The sequence below is a fragment of the Corvus moneduloides genome, chromosome 26 (genome assembly GCF_009650955.1).
Source record: "Corvus moneduloides isolate bCorMon1 chromosome 26, bCorMon1.pri, whole genome shotgun sequence".
Taxonomy (NCBI): domain Eukaryota; kingdom Metazoa; phylum Chordata; class Aves; order Passeriformes; family Corvidae; genus Corvus; species Corvus moneduloides.
The window spans coordinates 3,406,818-3,430,375 of record NC_045501.1 but is presented as its reverse complement, the minus strand read 5'-3'; the positions used below and the strand labels follow the sequence as shown (position 1 = coordinate 3,430,375).

At 41.1% G+C, this 23,558-nt stretch overlaps 1 protein-coding gene across 1 annotated transcript; it reads left to right on the top strand.

The window, feature by feature from the left end:
- Positions 1-16,915: 16,915 nt before the first annotated feature.
- On the top strand, positions 16,916-22,453 carry MEOX1 (mesenchyme homeobox 1). Its single transcript, XM_032134535.1, has 3 exons — positions 16,916-17,567; positions 21,200-21,372; positions 22,226-22,453. The coding sequence occupies exons 1-3, from the start codon at positions 17,117-17,119 to the stop codon at positions 22,346-22,348; spliced, it is 747 nt and encodes a 248-aa protein (XP_031990426.1). The 5' UTR covers positions 16,916-17,116; the 3' UTR covers positions 22,349-22,453.
- Positions 22,454-23,558: the final 1,105 nt, after the last annotated feature.

Below are 23,558 nucleotides of genomic sequence, written 5' to 3'. Positions count from 1 at the left end.
GCTGTATCCTGACCTGGTTATTTCTTTCAATCCTAAAAGCTGTCATTGTTCTTTTATGAGAACAAGTTCTTAGCATTAAAGGAGGATAATAAAACTAATCAGTAAAACCTGAACTGAGGCAAAACTCATCAGCACACGCCCTGCTAATTCTGAAGTGAAAGTATAACACAAAGAGAATCTTCAAAACATCTCACCTTTACCACATCACAGTGGACAGATAAATGGGACACTTCCAGGCATGGGGCAGCCACAGCTTCTCTGGGCAACCTGTTCCAGTGCCTCACCACCCTCACAGTGAAGAACTTCTTCCTAAAATCAAACCCTCTTCCAGTTTAAACCATTGCCCCTCAATCTATCACTCGACTCCCTGATATAGAGGCTCTGTCCATGTTTCCTGTAGACCCTGTTTAGGTGTTGGAAGACTGCTCTAAGGTCTTCTGGAGCCATAAACATCCATTTTAGCCATTCCACGTGAGGCAGTGTGTGATGTGAATCAGGGGTTTTTGCCCCATATTGGCCACTTAGATTACAACTGATACCAGTGGGCCTGTCAGGACACTTGGGAACTCACACTTCAGATTGAAATTGTGAATTTTCTTATGAACTTGTGCTGCACCCATGATGTGAACACATTGGTCTGTTCTTGGTGTCCATAAGGGTAATACCATCATTTTCATCTCAAAGGGGAGCAGCTCCAAGTCCTCAACTGAGTCCTGAGTCCCAAATCCTTGACTGAGTTACAAAGCCAAGGTCATGCACGTCCCTACTGAGGACCCCCACATCAGGCTGTTTGCAGTATTAACCCTAAGGCTCAAGCTTTCTAGTTCATGGCTTTCCAAGCAATTTAAATATACTAAAAGGGTATTTATTTCATGGTTATCAAGCCCCTAAGTTAAACAGACTTCATTATCACTCCACCAACAATTTAATGCTTGTAGCATGAGGTTATTTCAATTACGAAAACAGCTCAGCTCTGGCTAAATAAATAAGTGATGTCATTCTTCATTCAGACCTCCAGATTCTTTGGTATAAAAACTTCCCTTAGGAGAGGTTTTGGGACACCGTGGCTCCTCTGAGACTATTTACATCTCTCAATTTCTCTAATCCCTTCTTCCTTCCTTCCTCCTGTCTATTTCCTTCCCTTTCACTATAAACTGGCCAGTATTTAACTCTAATGCTTCCAGTCTGCCCAGCATGCTTTTAGAATTGGGTGGTTGTTGGTTTGTTGTTTTGTTGGGGTTTTTTTATAACCAGAAATAAGGCTTAATTTAAGGTAATTACTCTCCCATTTGGAGAGTTTTGCTATTTGCAGGAACTTATTTTTTTTCCCTAGTCAAATTAGCAGGAGAAGTTAGTTTTAAAAGTGATAGTTTTCTCCTAAAATTGTTCTTCAGATTAAGGGTGGCACTCAAAACCAGAAACTTCTCACTCATGTTGCATTTCTGCATGTCTAGAAACAAAAGTAGTGCTATCAGAAAATTATTGAGGGGAGGAAGAGGACAAACAATGACATAGACTTCCATTGAAAATACAATGTGTATTTAAGCCTGATCACCAATTATTATGGGCTTCCAAATAAATTAATCTTCAAACCAGAGGTGTCCAGAGTCCTCCTAGGAGTCAAAAATAAGTCCATTTGAAAAGATACTCTTCTCTAGAACTAGGTTTTTTCAGTAACATCTCTAATATGGTGTTGAGAGCTCACAGTCAGTCATAAGGATTGAACTTGCAGCAGAACAACAGGACTTCGTGGGATGAAAAGTGTTAATAAATGCAAATGTTCAATGGAGCACAGTCCACTGACAGGAATAAGTGAATAGGATATCCTTGGTGGGAAAACCGGCATAATTTCAGAATTCAAGCATCACGTCCTCAAACAGATCCCTTTCTCCTATTTGGAGTGCTGTCTGTCTAACCTGTAAGGATTTTAGCTAGTTTTTCATTATTTTGGGGGTCTGGAACCTCAAAGGGGCCATTGGATGTGTGTGCAACTGGTTTGCAGCACAGTTTGCATAAGAGCAGTAAACTCAGATCGTTTCAAATTTACTTTTCAGCTACACAGCCCTCAAATCTGTAATTCTGGTTTGGTCAGCAGCACCATCACTCTGTGTTCCTGAAAAACACCACTATCATTTTAAAGTAAGTATTACATATAGACATGCCAAAGGACCTTGAATTTGCTTGTATTTCTCTGCAAACAGTGGAAATACAAAATCTAATATATATTTAGAATGCTCTGCTATTTAGAATGCAGATAGAATGACACATGCCAAAGGGAATTCAAGCAAATGTTTTTTATGGGTGGTCTTTGGGGAAATGGCAGGTAGGATAAAATTTATTTGCACCTGGCTATTCAGGGAGACCTCACACACAAGTCTGGTGAAAGGCTGGCCCAGAAAACTTTAAAAAAAAACCCCAAACCAAACCCAAACCCAAAAAACCCCAATATAAGTAAGAAGAAAGTCATGCCCAAGAGATAACTGCAACTGATATGGGTTTCAGTGGAGCTGTACTGATTTTTGACATCTGGATCCTAAGACAGTATTTAAAGGAAAATCACCCAGATTGCATTTGTGCAGTTTCAAAAATGATCTTCTATGTATGAAAGGCCAAAAAAGCCATATTAATCAGACAGAACAAGTACATGTAGCAGTAATAACAGAAGGATTTTTCATATCTGCAGCCCATGGCAATTTAAAATTAGTTAATATTCAAAAAATTCACTGTAAGTTACTGGCCAGTGTATAGACAGACTTAGCTCCAAGTAGCCCAAACATAAAGGATATAGATGTGAAAGAAATAAATGAAAGTAGAATAGGATAAATATATTGCAGTTGTGTGGCAATGTGTTTGTTAAGGAAGAAAAGCAGCTGGAATATTGGCAAGGCAAATCAGGAAAGCTGAAATGGGGTCTGAGTTACTAAATCCATTTTGTTTGACTGACCAAAGCCTTGAGTCCTGTGCATTGTGGGTGTTTTGTGTCCTAAATTACAATATCTGGCAAGAAAAAAAAATCGGGTTTTGTCTTTGATCCTCAGTTAAAGCAGACTGAGAAAATCCCTTAATAATTGGTTAATAGTTCATGGGGCTAAAATTGTTGTTGTAGCACAATCTGTGGGAACAACACAGGAGAAACATTTCCTGCAGAAAGAATGCTGAAGTTTAATTACTACACATCACATGAGAGAGAATTTCAATTTTTAGGGCCCTGTGTTCAGGCAGTTACTAGGTAGCCAGCTTGTAGTGGAATATTGATGCTTTAGTCTAATCTCTGCTGTGCCAGAGAACAGTGGAGAGGCCTCATTCTCATGATGGGGTAGGAAGAATGCTACACATTTCTTAGGTCTTATCATCATGTACATTGCTATGCCAGGCAGTTTAATTAATAACTGTCGACATCTTGTCATTTATCATTACTGAAACAGGAGGTGAGGACCCTTCCATGTGCATGCTGTACAAATAAATTAAAGTTGTCTCCCCCCGTCTCACGGGTTTGCTGCTGTCACTCACTCGTGTTGTCCTTCCTGCAGTTCAAAGAATTGCATCTTATCTTGCTCCCAGGACTGGGCAGCTATTTGTGTCCTGTAAAACAAAGGCACATGCAAGCCTGGTGGATAATCAACCAGCAATATTGCCAGAGAGAATTAAATTATTGAGTTCACCGTAAGATATTTACCACTAGGTTTTAAATGGACAGCAAGGAAGACTGTTTCACAAGCAAAGAAATGCACAGAAATGCGTCCTTGAGATAGTGTGGAAACACCACAGGCAGATAATGATGTCAAAATAAGCTTTTTCACTGACTTCAGGTGTCATTAGAGCAACATCACAAAGCTAAATACTAAATAGCTCAGTATAAGTAAGTTACTCATCTTTATTTGAAATCACATGCACCATTCTGCACATGAATACTCGGAATGGCTCTGGGTACTCTACAAGATTTTGTTTCCAACAGTCAAGCCTAAAAAACTTTCTCCCTGTGATGTTTTACAGGAAAAACCAACTCCAAGTGAAATGACAGAGGTAGTGTGATGGACACACTTCTAAACACTATCCATTTTTGGTAAATAAAAATAAAAGCTTTATTAGATGTGCTCTATCTTCAGGGACACAGCATGCCGGGGACTGTACCCAGGGACACAGGAGCTCCACAGATAATTGTTATTAAAGTTTAAAAAAAACGCAAACTGAACTCCATTTACTCCGTACAATACATTGAATTGTGAGAAATGTTCATGTTAACTTGTGATTGCAGACAGAGCTTCCTGTGTCTGTCGAAGACAAATGATGGAGCATCTCAGTTTTCACTTTGCAGGCACGTCTGGCTGGCTGATGGAGCTGCCCCTTTCACGGCTGCTGAAGGGCAGCAGTAAGTGATGGACTCCTGCAGGGACTGCCAGAACCTCCCAGACAGAAGGAGGGTGCTGGCTGCCTTTAAAGAATCATATTAAGCTGCAACTCACTAAAGTATCTATTAAAGCCACTGGGATGGTTCAGACCACACTTTCACCAGGAAAACAGCTAAGAAAACTGTGGGATATGGCAGTGTGACCCTATCAAGTGTCCCAGCTCTGTCCCTTAAACTGACTCTACATTCAGGAGAGCTTCTGCAGCACTGGGTAGGATGTGTTGCTTTCAAACTATCCACTAAAATTTCATGAAGAGAAGACATGCTCAAGCAGACACTGGCACACAGGTAAGTGCAAACAAGAAAATCGTGCACCACAGCTTGTGAGATCCTCTTGTCTGAAATGTCACAGGGACAAAAAGCATGAGATGGACCAAAGGAAAGGGACCATTCACACACCAGCCTGAGCAGAAGCCCATGGCAGACCTAAAGAGCTGAACTGTGAGTGCATTTTAATAATGTGAGATGTGGTAATTCCAGCCCCTTCTGGCTGCAGTAAATTGCCCTGTTTGGCTGGAGCCAAGCTGAAATAGCACGTTGGGCATGCATCAGGAAATTACCTCAGAATATACGAAGCCTCAGCCTCTAGGTGATAAGTAAGGGCCCAACAAATTAATCTCATCATCTGCATTCATCTTTGGATGCTACTCTGTGCCAGGCCACAGTGTGTGGGCTGGAGCCTATTTTTTTTCATTTGTCTAACTTAAATGGGTAGTTTGAGTTACTATGATACAAATGTTCTATTCTGTGCTGTCTGCATCCTAGATTGTTCTTACTGAAATAGGAAGAATTATCATGTCATATTTTACAGACCTGTGGACAAATGATTATGAGCTTTCTTTTGTCAACATATTTTGAATTATACATTATGTAGGTCTGGTGAAGGGAATTTATGGACATCCTCAGTCTGTTTTCCTTTAATGGCAAGCGTCTTTATTAATAATTCTAACTTAATTATTTTTTATGCCTTTCAGAATCCACTCCCTTCTACAGTCTATCTCTGAATTGCATTCCTCACTGTATTTTCAAGATCAAAAATCACATCTAAGTGAAATGGAAAAAACACTTGCCTTACACTCATGGTTGGAATTTCGGTATGCTATTAAAAAAAAAAGAAAAAAATAGCACATTACTTCATATTATAGAGAACAACCCACCCTCCATTTCAAAGAAACACATTTCTTTTTCCAAAATATGTCAGTAAATTTTGCTTCCCTCTGAATGTTTCAGCAGCAGAAAGAACAGAATCATTACAACTCTCCCTTTTTTCCCCGACACACACAGTGACTCTATTGCAGACATAAAGAAGACAGGCAAACCTTTCTTTTGCCTGTATTCTATCTTTCTTGTGTTCATTTTAGAGATAGCAAATGGAGGATTTGGGTGTTTTCTCCAAACCTATTCTTTATTCTGAAAACTCAATGCTTTTCGGCACAGGAAGAGCAATTTGTGTGCAGAGTTTTTAGAGTTTTTAATAAATTTATGAATATGTGCTCAAAACACAAAGACCCCACAGATTACTGTGAGAAATAATCCTTTTACTGCAATATCAGTCCTTAATGATTAGTTTCTAATCCTTGGCAAATGATAAGAAGCATGACAATGACCAGAGGAGAATACATGTAATATCATCCATTTTGCCAGCTCCTTTTCTTTGTTCTGCAAACAGGAGCTAACAATCTATTTAAGAAGTCATCCCCAAATGGTGGTTACACACGATAGATGTACCAAAAGTTAATTTTCTGTTTGTCTCTACTTTCTAGAAAAGGGAAATTCTTTATTGGATGAAGTCTAAGGCATGCAGAGATGGGAGTACAGGCAGCTTTTACTGGTACAAACACGTGAATATTTCTATTGCAAGAGTATTGCTTTCATTTCTTCTGCCCTTTATATTTGGCAATAGATTCTTACTCTACAAAACCATTGAACCAAATGCCTCTCAAATAAGAACACCCTGCTGGTATAATCCCATGGAAGGAGGCTTCCAGGCAAAAGCCTGTAGCAGATAGCACAGAACAAAAAAGAGTTTTTCTTGTGCTAGTGAGTTGTAGGAGACACAGTTTGTGGAAGGATTCTTTCTGAAACGTTCCTCAATATCTAACTCTGGTAGTGCCAGCCATAGGATCTTGTATAGCTCTGCTAGACAAATACAGAATTACCTGGCTTCCAAACTGAGCTGGAGTTCTTAGATGCACTAACTGCCTAAGAAGAAACAGTAGCAGAGAAAAAATTCCATAAGAGAAAGACCCTGTTCAGCGTTAACTCTGTGGGAAAGCTAGAAGTTTGGAAAACACACCATTATCTATCATAATTTATGAAAAACCCCAACCTCCAAGGTACCTGAAGGCCTAGGACTGATTCCTTTGGTGAGAAGATGGTCCTTGGGGAGAGGTAATTCTTACTCCTGCAAACTCAGATCTAAAGTTGGTCAAGGTATGAGAAGTCATACATCTAAGATTTTTTTCTTTGCTTCTGTGGTTATAAGCAGCTTAACACTTTATACTAGGAAGAATTCTTCATGTTCTAAAGGAAATTCAATATGTTCAAGAGTATTTGGATGGCTAAAGAAGTTGAAGAATAAAATGTTCACTATTTCTTCACAGTGGGTGAGGCAAAGCTACTACCTTAAAAGTTAAAGAAAAAAATTAAAGTGACCCTTAAAATCTATACACACTAATATTCAGTCCATGATCCCCTACTGATGATACATAAACCAAACTGATTTATTCATGGCCTTCCAATGTTAGTGTGATATTGAAGGGGGATAGTTATTCCATCTATGGAAGTCCAAAGCTCTGTGGCATGGAATTCCACACTTTGTCTACAAGGCCAGAGACAACTGCATTTTTGCAAGGAAAGGGGAGAGAAAAGGTCAGAAGCCGATTAATTCATTAGCCTGTAAAAGAGCATAACACTTTGAAATTGTAACTGAAATAGCAACTGCAGCTACAGGGACTAGAATTCAAATATTAGGACAAGAAGTTTGGGTTTTAATTCTCTGGGCAAGGGAAAAATTCAGGTTTAGCTTATGCTTGCTATCCTTTTGTTTACACTTCTGTTTGCTGAAATACCCTGCACCAGCCTTGTATTGGTCTGGCTTGGTCACCTGCCTGTTACCCACTGGGGTCACCGTGACATCTCAGAGAACACCAAACTGGTGAATTCACAGTTTGCTCCTTACTCCAGGATCATGTTGGTAGAAGCCTCTACTCTCTGCATTGTTCCTCCTGCTGGGTCAGCTCCTGGGAGGGGACCAGGAGAGCCAGAGGCTTGGGGACACACCCTCAGGGCTGCTTCTCTTGAATGACAACCCAGCCAGTTTGGCTTCAGCAAAAATTCCTGTCTTCAAGCCCTAATTACTGCACTGGCACAGCACTCTGAGTGGTTTTTCTAATTGTTTGTATTTATTTGCAAAGTCTCTACTGCACAGGGTCCTGTGATAAATATAATTCCACTCATGGCTAATTCGATGCTTTTTTGGGGGTAGAAGGGAGAGTAATTTCATGGTAAACCATAATTACTAGTACAAGAAGTACCTTAATTGCCAATCCAATCTGAGGGAGTAGCTGAGGCTCGAATCAGCCTAATTAGAATTCTACTTGTTCATAATAAATGAGCGGTAATTACTAATTGGATCTAGCCTACAGTATTCTAAAAGTGTGAATTTAATGTCAGTTTGTGTTTAATTTTGGCCATTTCCTACTTGGATTGGACTGACAGTCTAGCACAGAACTGAACAGAGCAGACATCCGAGTCCTTCAAGTCTTCTCCTGCTGTTGGCTTCTAGTGGCAGAACAGACAACTTGATAATGCAACCTGTCACTGCTGAGTGCTGAATATCCAATTCCAACTGTAGGTGCAACACACAGACACCTCCAGCTATACGGTAACTCAATCACCATGTGGGAAAATCTTTTTAGATTTCAGGTCCCTGTTCCTCACCTTTTCTGATGAAACCACGCTGGTTTGCATGTTGAAAACGTCTTATGTGATTATTTGGGTCATTCGCAGCTAGAAACCATGGTTTCTGGTTGCTGCCAAATCAAAAGAGGAACTATTATTACAATATACTGATAGCTTGACTCCAGCTGTTTATCAAATATGTATTTAATCACAAGCCTAAATCACATTCTGCATGAAAGGAGGCTGTAGCCTAGTGGGGGTCAGCCTCTCCTCCCAGGCAACAGTGACAGGACAAGAGGACACAGCCTTAAGCTGCACCAAGGGAGGTCTAGGCTGGACATTTGGAAGAATTTCTTCACAGAAAGGGTGATGGGATCTTGGGAGGCCCAGGGAGGTGGTGGAGTCACTGTCCCTGGCGGTGTTTAAGGGAAGCCTGGAGGTGGCACTCAGTGCCATGGTTTAGTTGGACATGGTTTGACAAGGTGGTGGTGGTGGGTCATAGGCTGGACTCGATGATTTCAGAGGTCTTTTCCAACCTAATTGATTCTGTGATAACAGAAGGATCTCTCCCACACTTTTTCCCACATTTTACTGACCTACATAACTGAGATACTCTTGTGGGCCTGAAACAACACTAAAAGGCATAAACAGAGCATCATAAAAGTATTTCTTCTGTGGGTTTCCCTCTTATTTTTTTTCCTAAGAACTCACTAGTTGGTAATGGGAATATTATGTTAGACCTACAGACACATCCTAACTTGTGGCTGACAGATGTGTTCAGCAGATTTGACAAATAGAACATTATAGTAATAAAAATTCAGTCAAAGATTTTTCATTCCCAGTGAACCTTACCAGTCTACTGAAGTTTCTTTGCTACTAATGGGGCACTGAAGATTTTTTAATTACAGCAGGTACAGGTGCAGCAGTTTTATGTCTTAAAGAGTCCCCTGAAAAAACATGGGTAAGAAACAACTGTGGGAATCAGAACAGACCTACTGTGGCATCAACCTGGTCTTGTAGGGCTCTCTCCAAGGAGTAAGAGTAATATTAACCAGTCAGACTGACTAGCCAAGAGACAAATATCCTATCCAAACCCCAGATGTCAGGGTGTTTAAGTCTGTCAGTAGCCCTGTACCCTCCTAGCCAGTCACAGTGTAACACATACTTTGGAATCAGTAGCTCCTCCTCACCCCAGTTTTAGCTTTTTTCCTTTTTTTCCCTTTTTTTCCTTTTTTCTTCTTTTTTTTTTTTTTCTATTTTGAGTCCTTCAGAAATAAATAGAATTCCTTGGGGTGGTTTTTTTAGATCAGTTTCTGTTCTCATAACTTCTGGGCAAATAGTTCCTTATTTGCAAGAGGGCTTAAGGCCCTGGGAACCCAGCAAGGGGCAAGTGGAGGAGCTGCTCACACTCTTTCTTACCAAGTTAAAAATCACTTTTTCTATCAATCAAACCCTACATGAGGCCTCCTTCAACTTACAGGCTCCTCACCTTTGTGTTATGATCCTGCCAGTCACTGTCATGGCAACCACAGAGACCATTCCAACTGAGGAAACTGCTACTTTTTTGGGGTAGCCAGTTGCTTGGCACTTTGAAAAATAAAGCATCCACTAGAAAAATTTCACCTTTTTTTTTTTTTTTTCCATGCATGGAACTAAAAAGAGCAAGACATGTAGTACACAAGAAAATGTGAAAATCAAATTTTTTCTCCATAAACCATAAGGGTTACATCCTGAGTCACAGCAGGAACCATGGTGCCTCACTGTCTTTGAGCAACAAACCACAGGAGTGACTGTCACAGTCACCTTCCAGCATAGAATTTTGTTCCTCACACACATTTCTCCCACAATAGCAACAGTCCAATGACCAGAAAGAAATTAACAGCTGCCCTCACTCCTGGACAACAACCTGGCAAACACACTTATAATTTGCTGCAGGGACCTGGATTGTATAAGCATAAAATGAAACCAAATGAGGAAACAGCCACAAGCCAAGGACTACAACCAGGGAGAGGGGGAGCATGAAGGCCACAAAGCTGTGGAGAGCCTTGTCCCTGCACCCAAAGGCCACACACCAAAGGCTCAAGGAGTCTGAATGTGCCCCAGCTCCTGGGCTTGTCCTTGTTCTATTGCAAAAATGAGTCTTCAAAACTCTCTTTTTATAAATCCTGGGTTGTCCTGCCAGAGCCCATGATTTCCCTCCTCCTTTGCCATTAGCTACAGGGGAGGGTGTGTGACCTTGTGTGCTTTTGTTGGCTCTACACTTCAGCATGGGCCTTTCCTAAAAGAATTGCTCCAGCTGTGAATTTATGAACTCCTCCCTGTGCTCAGGTGTGGGCTTCTTTCACACCAAGCAGTTCCTCGCTGCTTTTTCTTGCCCCTCAGCTGGAAGCATGCTCCAGCTCTCAGCTGCATCCTGAGGCCTGGGCAAGCAAATCCTGCCCAGGGGCTGTGGAATACACTATGGAAAATCCATGGAAATTCACACATTCGCCAAGCAGTGGACAGCTGCTACAACTCAGTGATTTCTTTAAAATTATTTTTTATGTAAGCCAAAAAAAATAATGGAGGTCCTTGATAAAGCATCATCATACTTTTAGCCTATACTATTTTATTTTGTTTATTTATTTTTAAGTGGAAGGAGCGGAGGGGGAAGGCACCATTTTATTTAAACCTCAGCTACGACTTCTCAGTTGTGTCTTCACCCAGAATTGCAGGTAGACATCTCCACCTCGTGGCGTGAAAACAAAGTATCCCTCGAAAAATTCTGAATTGCTGTTTTATGCAAATGCAACAGGCTAAAATGACTTTTGTAGATTATTTTCCAAGGCAAACTGTGCTCAGCAGCAGCACACTTACACAAAAAAGTCAGGAAGGAAAAAGGTTTTATAGACTTTTGGCTACATATAAACATAAATGATGGTGCATCATGTAACATAAGCATGCTGCATTCAGTTACCCTTTCTGTATTCAATCATCCATATCCTGCACAGCATAAATAGTTTTCTATAGCCTTGTAACCTCTTGGGGGATAGATTATCAGGCAATGGAGCAAGGAAAATCTGGTTCAAGGCTTTGGCTACAGAGAAACATCTCAAGAGGAAGGCCAGCACATAAACTCTGCTCTCACAGCAGACACAGCCTGCACCCCTCAGGGCCTTTATTTTCAGGACACAAGCTGACAAGCTGGTTAGTGTAAAAATTCGCTTTTTGTGGGCTGTGTCTTACAGTGTCTTGAAAACAGTGAAATTGGTGCAACGAAATGGAAACTTTCCTTACATTGCATTTAAAAATGTACCAATAGAGGGAGATACTCCACCATAACAATTAATTCCTTCACAGCAGAACTTACTGGAAAAGAGGATTTAAACTGAACAGAAGTAAGTCTGCTCTAGTTCTAAGGTGTAATACAGCACAAGGTGTTCTGTGGTTTCAGCAGAATTCCCTAACAAAATGGCAACTGACTGAACTTTAATTACTGGATAGGATCACATAGGACACCTTTAATACCAGAATTCACTCTGGTATCTTCGAAACTATAGACATTCTGTGACTACATTCCACATAATAATAACTTAAAGAATACTTCCATAATTCAGGGAAAAAAAAAAAAAAATCGTTTTCCATTACAGTCTTTCAACGTAGGAATGAATTTTGGCTCCTCCAAAAATCTTTTACAAAATTTTCATTTAATTGCCTTTAGTTCAACCAGCTCCACTAAAAGAGATCACAGAGCACAACAACAAAGGCAGCAGCAAAGGGTGGTCTCAAGAAAAGTAGTGCAGACCTCTTGGCACTGAAGTTTATCACCTGTCAGATAATCCTACAAATGTATTTATTAGGATCTCCAGAAACATATGGGATTCTTAATACAACAAAAACTCGAAATGAAAATGTTGCATTCTGCTTTGCCTCAAAATATATGAACCACGCACTGAAGTCTAAGTGTAGATTTGTTAATCAATATCCACAAAAAATGGTTTTAAAAGGCTGAGTGTTCTGTTCCTCTCTGTTCCTTGGGGACGCCATGATTCCTGTTTCTTTCATGTCATCTGATGAAAACAACAGAAGAGTTTTGTAATCTGCCAAAAGCTGAGCTAATTTTGTATTTTGCGAACTATTTGCCAGTCAAATTCTTTAACTGTTCCTTTGCTGATCTTTCAAAATATTCTTGGTTTAATAGAAAGTTTCTGCTGCCTTGGACCTTGTTCAGGACATTCAGGTCTTCACGAAATGGCTACAAGAGCATGCACAACATAAAGACAGGAGTCGTTAAAAAAAAGATGATTTATCAAAGATTTTGGCAAATGGTTTTTCCTGTCTTAAGGATTAATGTTGTAGCTGAGACAGTATTTGCTTTTATGACCTTTCAAGGGAAGGATATTCCTCATCTTCACATGGTACTGGGCCTCAAATCCACAAAAAGTACTGCAAGAGGAGAGACAAGCAAGGAATACAGAAGTTGTGTCTAGACTTGCAAGCCAAGATCTTTGCTCCCTTAGCATACAGCTGCTGAAAAAACTGAGCATACTTTGCTTCCTCTAATTGCTACATTTCAGTCAATATTATAAACATTTCTCTATTTTCATTCATACCCACTTCTTAATAGTAGATAGAAACCAAAAGAGAATGTGTTAAACAAATTGCATTAAAAAATCCCAATTAAGTGGAAACAGATTCAAGGTATGTATGCTTCGACCCATCCTAGAATTTATTGTGTCTAATTCCCCATTTTCAATGACAGCAGCACCATCTTTCTTTCTTTTTTTTTTTTTTTTTTTGGGTTTCATGTCAATTTTTAGGAACAAAACATTGTGCAACATTGCAGCAGCTCCCAGCTAGTGTTTTTTCCTTTTAGTATTTCTGCAAACTTAAAGCTGGCCCCTCTTTCTTCTGCTTTATCTCCTAATGCTCTCTGTTCTAAGATATATTATCATCTAAGTGTCTCTTACACTTCTTGATGTTTCCTCCACCTGAAGCAGGATTTCTTTTTTTTTTTTTTTCACTACTGTGAAGCCATCAAATTTAATTAATACCGGAAATATTGACTTAGTGCTAAGGGAAATATTATCATTAAATTAGAAACACTTGTGGGGGTGATGCCAGCTCCCCGTCTGTAGAGCAAGGCAGACACTCCATCTCAGTAAGTGTAGCACATTTTAGGTAGAATTCTTTGGAGCTAAAAGCATCATTTACTCACTCAACTTCATTATACTACTTCAGATTGAGGAGCTGGTTGTTTGGCACCTTCTCTTAAACACTGTTTCGCTGGCGTTACATATAATTTATGCTTGAAAACTCCCTACAAATTGACTGAAAACTTGTTCCTAGAAAGAGAGATAAAGATATCATACAACTGTGATATTACTGTTATATAATAGCTGGGGTTTAATTTTTTTTTTTTTTGAGAAGGAATGCAGACTTTATCTAAATCTCCTCATTCAAATTATCAGAACTCTAATACTGAATTCCTGCAAATACAGGCCTTTTAAACTCGACTAATTTGTCATATGTCATTACATCAAAATGCAAGTTAATATTTCATGACATTTTCTCCAATATCTAATGTCTTTTAATAGAGCTCTTCAATCACATGGTTCTTTAACTCTCATTGGTAGGAGATCATTTTTCCCTTCTAGGTACACTGCCTCTATTAGTCTGAGCTTTACACTTCTTCTATTATTTTATTCTTTCAGAAAGGCTGAAATGACATTTTATTGAAATGACTGATAGATACACAGAGCCCATCTCTGGGCTTGGTATTTCTGATGCCTTTTCCTGGTCTTAAAATCAAGAGTCACACACGGTTAGAAGGGGAAAAGGGATTTTACCTTGGTATTTATTTTAAGGATCCTTAGGTGCACACGTCCAGGTCATGTGCATCGAGATGCACCCCGCCGAGTCTTTCCCTGTGTCTGTCCCCCCTCCCCAACATTGGGTATAACATTATAGGCTTTACTAATTAGCAGATCTATCAAAGATTCCCCAATGAAAGGTTCAAGTGAGCCCCCCCTCCCCAAGGAGCCTTCTCCTGGATGGTTCTATCTTGGTTTACAGAATGTGTTCTGGAGAGGACCTTGGGCTCTGGGGCACACTGATCCCTAGCTACAAAGCTTCTAAAATGTTTAGTCTCTTAGCTTGACAAACAAGTCCAAGAATGTAGGCAAAAAGCACTAGGAGTACAGAAGTTGTAAAAAGGTATAACAGGGGTATAAAAGAAAAGGCAAAAATCTTCATGGCATCATTTCCTTCCCATCTCTCACAGCTGCTGTAGCCCCCTTCTCCTCTCCTTCACAGGTGCTTGCTGTGTCTGCCCTTGAGACTGCTTCTCCAGCTCTCCTGCCCTCCTCCTGCTGGGTCTGCTCCATACCTGGGGAAATCACAGAATGGACTGATAAAAAGCTCAAAGCCAAATCTCCACTCCCAACCTTCAGCTTTTTACGGGAGCGTTCTTCACAAAAACCCATCTCCATGCGAGCTATTTTTTTTCCCATCCATTCTTCAGTGCCTGACTGAAGAGATGTTGACTTTACGAAGGTTAAAGGTGGCTGCCTCAGCCAACAAATGGGGTTTGGCAAGAGGGGATGATTGTTGTTGTTTCGGGAATGAAGTGTCAGGAAGATGCAGCGGTGCCGCGGCCCCCGCTGAGGGGCCGAGTGACAGCAGCAGCTGCCGGGGGTGCTGCAGCCCCAGGGCCTGAGGGTTCCCACGTTGGGCAAGCCTGAGCCACCTCCTTTTCCCACATCTGAAGCTGGAAGAATAACAGGGAGAGCCCCGTCAGGAAATCAGAGTCCGAGCAGTTTAAATGGGAACGCAAAGTGATGTGCAGGAATTCGGCTGGGCCCTGCTCAGACCTCACAGGGGTCCTGGGTGGAGGCCTAAAGCTGGTCCTGGCCGATGTGAGACTAAGGGACAATCCTCCTCTCCCTCTATCCCTGCAAGGACAAATGTTTGCCTAATTACAGAGATCTTTTTCTAGACTGAAGGCAGGACTGAAAAACAGGATTAGTCTGAATTCATACAAACCCCGAGTAACCCATGGAAGTGAAGTGTTATATATGTGACAACACACACACACAGAATATAAATTAAATATTCTGCATTAGCAGAAAGTTCTGGACTCTGACCTAAATTCTGGCAGTGCCTGAAACATTTGCAGCATTCACAAATTGATCATAACCTGACCTTTCAAAAAAAGAGCAGTCTGGGGGTCTTCCTTCTGCCAGTGAGTAGGAAGTACTTTTAAATATTTATTATTTAAAGGAACACAGCAACAGATTTAAATATTTAGGTAGGTTCTTCCTAGAGAATGAATTAGGTATCAGATATTGAGTATTTTGCATGAAAATTAAGATTTGTGCGATAGAAAGGAATTTGATGTCCTTGTTCACAACGATCTGAACTAAAATTACTTGATTTCCTGGAAAAGGCCAAGTTCTAAGAACCAACAGTATAACAGGATAAACACATTCCCCAGCCCACCCAGATTCCATGACATTTTACAATTCTGACTTCTACAAAACCCAAAATAACATAATTTCATCTCCTGTGAAGAATGAAGACTCCATGTCTGTTAGATCTCTGTGTTCCTGAGAGAACACAAAACCCAGCACCAGTGGTGGGAGAAGGGAAAGAGGCTCACACAACATGGAGCAAGGCCTGGGGAAACAAGTATTTGAGATGGTTGCAAGCAGATGCTGGAAATTCATACATAAATTGTCATTAAAAATATGGAGAACAACCTTGAGAGGAGTTGCAGTAACCTTGGCATAGCAGGGTTTGAGGCATTCTCAGCTGCCATACTTCTGTGAAAAAGGGATTGAGAACAGATTCCCGGTTAATGTGTTTTCAGCTGAGAGGGCTCTAGGGTCTAGAAATCTGCTTTCTGTTAGGAAAAACTATAAAATGCTCAACAAAAGATGAAAAACATGTCTTTCATTGGCATAAAATTAGGAGATTTCCTTGCAGGAGGGTGTATTAAAAATTCCCTAGAAAGTAGAATACGGAAAGAGTAACTGCCACTGGCAGCAAACTCCAACTCATAGCAAATACATGTGTTACAAATCTAACAAAACAAACAAACATCACTCAAAGCCTTGCATGTGTGTACAAGCCAGGTTTAATAATTCTTTTTAACCTTAGGATTGGGCCTTAAATTATATATAATCCGCGAAGTCCTTTCTTACTTCTATATCCCACTTCAGTTCTTGAAAATTGGTGTCTGTTGAATTCTCTTTTAGGGCTTTTTCTAAACCCAAGATGGAGAATTTTGTTAACAGTGCAATAAAAATAACTTCATAGTGTTACAAGGAAACATTAAAGACTTTTTTGTGTGCTGCTCTTTCCCTTAAAAAAAAATACAGACATTATTTCTTTAAAAGGCTCCATCTGCAAATCCCATTAGATGTGCATATAAGGTTTCAGATGATTAATAGCTGCCTGCTTTGCTTTGGTTGGAGGGGCTGAGGGTATGTGTGTTAACCCCTCCCTCCCCTCGCTCACATTTCACTTCACAAACTTGTCACTGTCTCCCCAGCACAGTATTTAAAAAGTGTTTCACTCATGCCCAGCACTTCACAAGGAAGCTGCTCATGGCAATCCCTGCAGAAATCTGGTTGCCCCAGTCAGGGCAATGAAGACATTTAGAAGAGTTACCTGCAACAGCATAAAACCCACAAGCAAACTGTTGTTTAGGGAGGAGATCTATCCTGTAAAATTTGGAAGAGTTTCCCCCTGCTTCTCTTCTGCTTTTGAAGGCTGAGCTGTCACCAGCCACGAGCGCTGAGGTGTGGACAGGACTGGAAGCAGATGGATCCCAGCAGCAGCAGCTGCATGCGCAGCCCACAGCCTCCCACCCCGCTCTGGGGCTGCATGAGGAGCTCCCACACGGATCTGACCACAGCTCCAGGGCTCAGCCACTACCCAGCAGCACCATTCTCCTTCCAGCAAAAACCAGATTTTGCTGCTTACTCTGATTTCTCAGCCTCCTGCCTGGTGACAGCTCCCCACAGCTTCCCACGTGAGGAGCGGGCACTTGTGGAGCAGCACCCCTCTTTCCAGCACCCTGACTGGCACCTGGCAGCCACTGAGGCCAGAAGAGGAATAAACCCAGGACTGGCCTTGGCTTCTGGGGAGTCAGAGGGCAGCAGCCCAAGCCTAGTGAGTGCAGCAGTGGGTGTGGATGAAGATGATGAGGCACCAGCAAATCCTACAAATGACACTGGGAAAAAGCCATCCAAAAGGAAAAAGGAAAGCTCAGGTAGGTGATATGAAATCAGGGTTGTGGTAGAGTGCAGGAGATGGAATGAGAACACCTGGTGAGACTGGGAATTAGGAGAGAAAGCTGATGAGCAGAACATTTCATAATACTTGACTGGGGAAACTTTAGACAGTAACAGCACTGTAACAAACTGTCTTGTTCTTGTTCTGGTCTTTGTACTTCACTCCTGCAGATCTTGTGTACTGAAGCAGGCATTTTACTCACCAGCACAATGCACATTTGCTGTAACTGAACAGCAATCACACGGCAGGTACGCACAGAACTGCAAGTCCTAGGATGTGGAGTTATAAACCCATACCTGCCATTTGTCTGAGCAAAAGAGAATGGCAAAGAGCAAAGATCCCTCACCTTGAGCTGCCTCTGGTAGCTGGAAATGCCATGCTAGGATTTTGACATCTTGGTTTATGGTAAGAAGTACAAGAGGAAAAGTCTTCCTTTAAGTATAAATTCTATTTGTCCTCAATAAATGTTAAATATTTTGACCTCAAAACAGGAGGTACTAAAAGTTTGCCCATCAGTACAACGTCCAACAGTGCAGAAAACGGACATCGTTTTCATGGTGTCATCCCAGCTAGCAAAACACATTCTTTCTACAGTGTAAAAACCAATAATTTCATAGTTATGCAAACTCTAACTTGCTGATGTCTCAGATCCAAATATGTGAAATATGCATAAAATTTCTTTCTCTTAAGGAAGCTATTAAAATTTAAGATGCTTATATGCATTCAAATGCCACAGCATTAATTTACAACCTACAGTGTGCATTTTCCCACAGCACTGCTACCAAGTGGAGAATATTTTCCAGTAGCCCCATTTGACAGGCAGAGAATGCAGGGATAAAAATATTAATTGATTAATTTCTGGGTTTTGCAGACATTTGTAGAGTTTAAGTTCATTTATACTGAAAACACATGTTGAGTCAAAATTTTCCCAAATGCAAAGAAGGTTTAAAAAAGTAATAATTTAAAAGGTGAACAATGTGTTCATGAAAGCATCAGTTAGTCACAGATAAACAGCAGATTTCAGCTTACTCAGATTAGAGGGATATCTTTATTCTTAAAGAGACTGATTCCAAAGCACATCTCCCTGGTTTAAGTAGAAGGAAAAAGTTCCTTTATTCTCACTTACCAGCACTCTTCATATTTTCTTTTCACACTTGCTGCTGTCCCCTAGACTTTTCCTTTCAGGGAGCTGTAAGCAATGACATCCCTGAAAGGTCTGAGGTTCCGCCTTCTAGTGACCATTGCAACCCTTGGGAGAGGCAGCTGTTAAATTCAACCCAGCACTGAAGCTGGTTGGAATCCTGGAAGGATGCACAATCCATAGGAGAGACACATCTGCCTCTGCTTCCTAAGCAGCATCTTTTTCCCTTCCCTTCCCTTCCCTTCCCTTCCCTTCCCTTCCCTTCCCTTCCCTTCCCTTCCCTTCCCTTCCCTTCCCTTCCCTTTTGTCTTCCCTGAACTTCCCTAAATTTCCCTTCCTCTCCTCTCTTCTTTTAAACTGGCAGTACAGTAGGAAAAACCTGCCCAAGATGATTTGTCCTTTCACACATTTGTCATTTCTCACATTCTACTGTCAAAACTGAAGCAGCCAGGCCACATTTCCACTTCTGGAATATCTCAAGACCTCAAGCCATGAGTAAGGATTACATCTCTTGACAATACCCTGTGGCACACAGTGTGGATGAGAGATTCCAAGATACACATCCTATTCTGTTCCCAAAAATATCCATTTAAAACTATTCACACTGTCTTTTGGAGATGCAGACTGGTGAAACTGCCCCTTGGAGAGGGTGTCCTTCCCACAGGGCTCTGATGAACTCACAGGTACATCCACTTGGAATTAGCTGCTTGTCTTTAGTTTCTGCCATGTGCTGATGGTATTGGGGAGCTGCTTCAGCCCTCCACGTGTCTGTGAGGGGAGCAGAGACCCCAGGGGAAGCCCCTGAGTTCAAGGCTCCCAGAAGCTGGTGGAGAAGTTCCCAGCAAGAGATCCATACTTCAAATCCTGCTTCCCTACTGCTCCCTCAAAAGTCACACTTGTGAGCCTCTGGGAAACCTGTAAGAGAGGATTTGTGAGGTAAGGGGTGAGAACAAAGGGGATTGCTAAACTGTAGGCAAAAACATGGGGAGACACTTCTGGAGTTTTGTTCCTGTACATTCCCCAACTTTATTTGTGGATTTCTGAAGCAGCAAAACCAGTATGGAACAAACCAGACTAATTCCCTTGGAATGGAAAGCAGCCCAGCTGCAGCAGGTGACACACCGGTCCCTGTGTGCATTACGAGTAACAAAAGCTCTGTTTGATTTCTCCATTTCTGATGGACAGAGATAAGGTCAGATCAGTCACAAAGCTTACAGTCACACCTCCCAGATTTCTCCAGTTTTACTACTTTGGCAGCCAAAAGGACACCTAGAAGATGAAGCTGCACATCATGCTCACACTGTTACTATTTTGCTTATCATTGCTATGTAGAAATATTATGCTAGGACACACAGAACTCCGTTGCATACTGGTTACACACAAAAATTAAGTCATTAACAGCATAACAAAACCCCTACTAGCATGTTTAGTTTAGGGAATCTAGCAAGAGGAGCAGGAGGAGAGAGTCAAGGAACTCGCAAAACTGACTCCCTGAAAGACTGGCAATTTGGGCTTTGCTCACTGAAAGAAATGCATTTTTCCTTGCATTGCATTGAGATTCTCTGAGCACCAACTTTGAAAGCACAGAGAAAAAAATAAAAAGAAAGGAAAAGGAAAAAGTAAAAAGAGAAAGGATCAAAAAAAGTGAATAAAAGGTTGCCACAGTCTCAGGTAAAGTCAGCTGGTGCTTGCTTTTTATCATAATTGGTACAGAATCACTTTGGCTATGGCTTGAAATTTGGCTTTGAAATACAGCTCTTGACCACATTGCAGAAATGTACACAAATAGCAAACAGGTTTTTCAGGACAGCACAATGACAAGGATGATACTGGGGCCAGTCAGGTACACAGATACCAGATCTGCTTGGAGCTTTCATTTAGCAAGGATCAGAAAAGTTAGAAAACTGGAGTGTTCAAGATAGTTCCAGGCCACTGCAAAAACCAATGTTTCTCTGCTTTTGCTTGTTTTACCACCCCACATCCCCAGTATTTCCAGGCCATACACCACAGCTGAGGGTGCTGCTCCCTGAGTGACTTGTTCTTGTGTCCTGCACCAAAGCTGGGCACCATACACTCCTAACATGTTGCTTGTTTTTGGCTGCCTTGGATCAGGGGAGGGTGAAAATACATATATAGGGAGTAAAAGTAAAAATGTGGGGAAGGAAACTATTTTGATGCAATGACAGCAAGGAATGAGAGCTTCTTTCGCACAGCTACTGTTCTGTGACTGTGCAGACCCAGGCAGTTCTGAGAACACTCCCCATCCTGAGTGAGCTGTCCCACCTCTGTCCCCTCAAAACCAAGGCTGGCCACACCAATAAGTCACGCTGAGCTCGAGGGGGCATAAAGCAAACATTTTAAAACTTCCACTGAGCACTTCAAGGGGTTGTTTATCAGACCTCTGCAACTGCACATGTTCACAACACATCAGCATAACCACAAATTACACAAGTGTGTTTGCCTCTTAGAAAACCAGAACTCAAGCAATAAGGCAGAAACCAGCAGCAAATCACGGAAGGAAAGGACAGCTTTCACTAAGGAGCAGCTACGGGAGCTGGAAGCTGAATTTGCCCACCATAACTACTTGACAAGGCTCAGGAGATACGAGATAGCTGTGAACCTGGATCTCACCGAAAGACAAGTACTTTCCAAACCCTTGTCTCCCCAGATCCTTCTTCCTCCCCCACAACTTCTCTCTAATGCTAAAAATGATATGTTACTCGAGGGTCTGCTTTTCCAGTGGCACAGAGGTATTTTCAAACAAAGCCTCCACATTCTTTCCAACACCTTTGTTACACATTTCTGTAAGTAGTTAATAAATTTAATTATGTTTCTCTAAACTAAAGATTGACTTGGTAATAGCTAGTCTCTACTGAGTTCTTGTTAACCACCATTCATTGGTGCATATTGATATATCAAGGCTTACATATGGAATGTGGATATCACCTTAGACTGTGACTAATTGTTAGAATGACATGTTTGATACATGCATTCTTCCTGGGTCAGGTGGTATTTTGAGGTGATAAAGAAAGACAAATATACAGAGTTTTGTGGAGAAAGGTATTTCTGTTCTCTCATTGTCATCTCAGTCCAAGTTTCCTTATCAAGGCTAAGTGGGCAGCAGAAGAATTGCATAATTATGTGAGGCAAATTAAAATTCCTGAAGCATTAGATTGGATGGCCTAGATATTAAAAATACATGAGAGGCACTGTGCTCATCGTGTTGACTTGTTTATTTAACATGATGACAGATTCTAGGCAAAGCACTTGTACTACCTTTGAGGATTTCAGAGGAACATCTGTGTAGAGCGTTCTAGAAGGAATTGTTCCAGTCTGTGTTAGAGAGATGGCTTCATCAAACTTGTGAGGCTCTGTTCACCTTTTCTTCTAGAATTCCACAAATCATCTGTCTATTGATACACACATATATGCACAGCTCTGCTTATACAGCTCAGGTTGAGGCAACAAGTAATTGTTTTGTTTTTATCACCCAGGTCAAAGTGTGGTTTCAAAACAGAAGAATGAAGTGGAAACGTGTTAAAGGTGGGCAAGCAGTGCCCCCACATGAACACGACACAGAAGATGTGGACTCTGCCACCTCCCCCAGCTCTGAGTAGCCCTTGCAGCAATGGGAGAGGAGATGGAGAAAGTCATCGATTGGAATGTGGATGCAACTGCTTAGAATCAGCTACACAATGAGCTCACCCTGCCTGCAAATCCTGTAGCCCATACTCTAAAAGGTGCATGATGCTTGAGGTTACAGAGGCAATTAAAGAGCACAGGGGGGGAAAAAGCCAAAGGACAGCATGATTTTGATTTTTGTCTCTCGAGCTCTCTTACTACCACAGATGTGTCTACAGAAAAAAACAACACTGAATATAAAACAGGAGTAACGTTGTTGAAACTCCCAAACATTCAGAAAATATAGACTGTTAGTCAGCAAGTGATAATGCAGCTGCATCCTCATCCAGCCTTTCCCTGGTTACACCTATTCAGTCTGCATTTGGACTTGACAATGCACACATTCCTTGTGCCCTACTTTGAGAGAAATAAATACTTTGATAGTCACTGATTTTTCTTGCAAAATGAGTCGAACACCTCTATGACTAGGCAATAAGATTACAAAATAAAATGTGAGACTAAAAATACACATACACAGAAGTCTGCTCACCAGTTTCAGAAGAGATGGCTTTCACACTGACAGTCCAAGAAGGTAGGTGCCTTGTTGATGGCAGCAATTTGCAGAGGGAGATTTCTTCCAAGCTTATTGTAAATCCTGAAATTAAATTGCTAGATCTCAGTTTCAAATATTTTTTCAAAGCAGTCATTACCAAATGTCCCAGCAGGCACAGCAGAGATTAAACTCTCAACACAACAGCTAAAATATCACTATTTTGTTTTCAAGTTTTCCAATAAACTGCCACAGCACCACCAGAAGTCTTAAGAATGCTGCCACTTGAAGTTATCCCCACTTTCAACCGAAACTTGTAGAGTATCAAATTATGATGATTTAGAAAAGCATAGTGCCTGCTCCCATTTCTTGTATTTTTTTGTTTCATGTACTAATGCCACATTTTAAGCAGAATTTTACTCTAGCATACCACATTATGACTATGGAGAACACTGAAACTTTGGTTTAAATATTTCAAAGGTAACCACTATTTGCAGCTAGAGCACTCTGCCTTCCTTTCACCTTCCTCTGATGCACTGCTATTGTGGGTGCAAGTAAACTGTAGATATACTGGGTATGAATTTGTATATCTGGATTATATGTTTATAAAGCTATTAGTGGTAATTCCACTTGTAAAAGGTCTCAAAATAGATAAA

What these genes read in the sequence shown, in the direction of transcription:
- MEOX1 (XM_032134535.1), top strand. Translation starts at nt 17,117, where the DNA reads ATGGATCCCAGCAGCAGCAGCTGCATGCGCAGCCCACAGCCTCCCACC. An exon ending in AAGGAAAAAGGAAAGCTCAG is followed by an intron (nt 17,568 to 21,199) that starts GTAGGTGATATG and finishes TTTGCCTCTTAG; the next exon opens with AAAACCAGAACTCAAGCAAT. An exon ending in TGGATCTCACCGAAAGACAA is followed by an intron (nt 21,373 to 22,225) that starts GTACTTTCCAAA and finishes TTTATCACCCAG; the next exon opens with GTCAAAGTGTGGTTTCAAAA.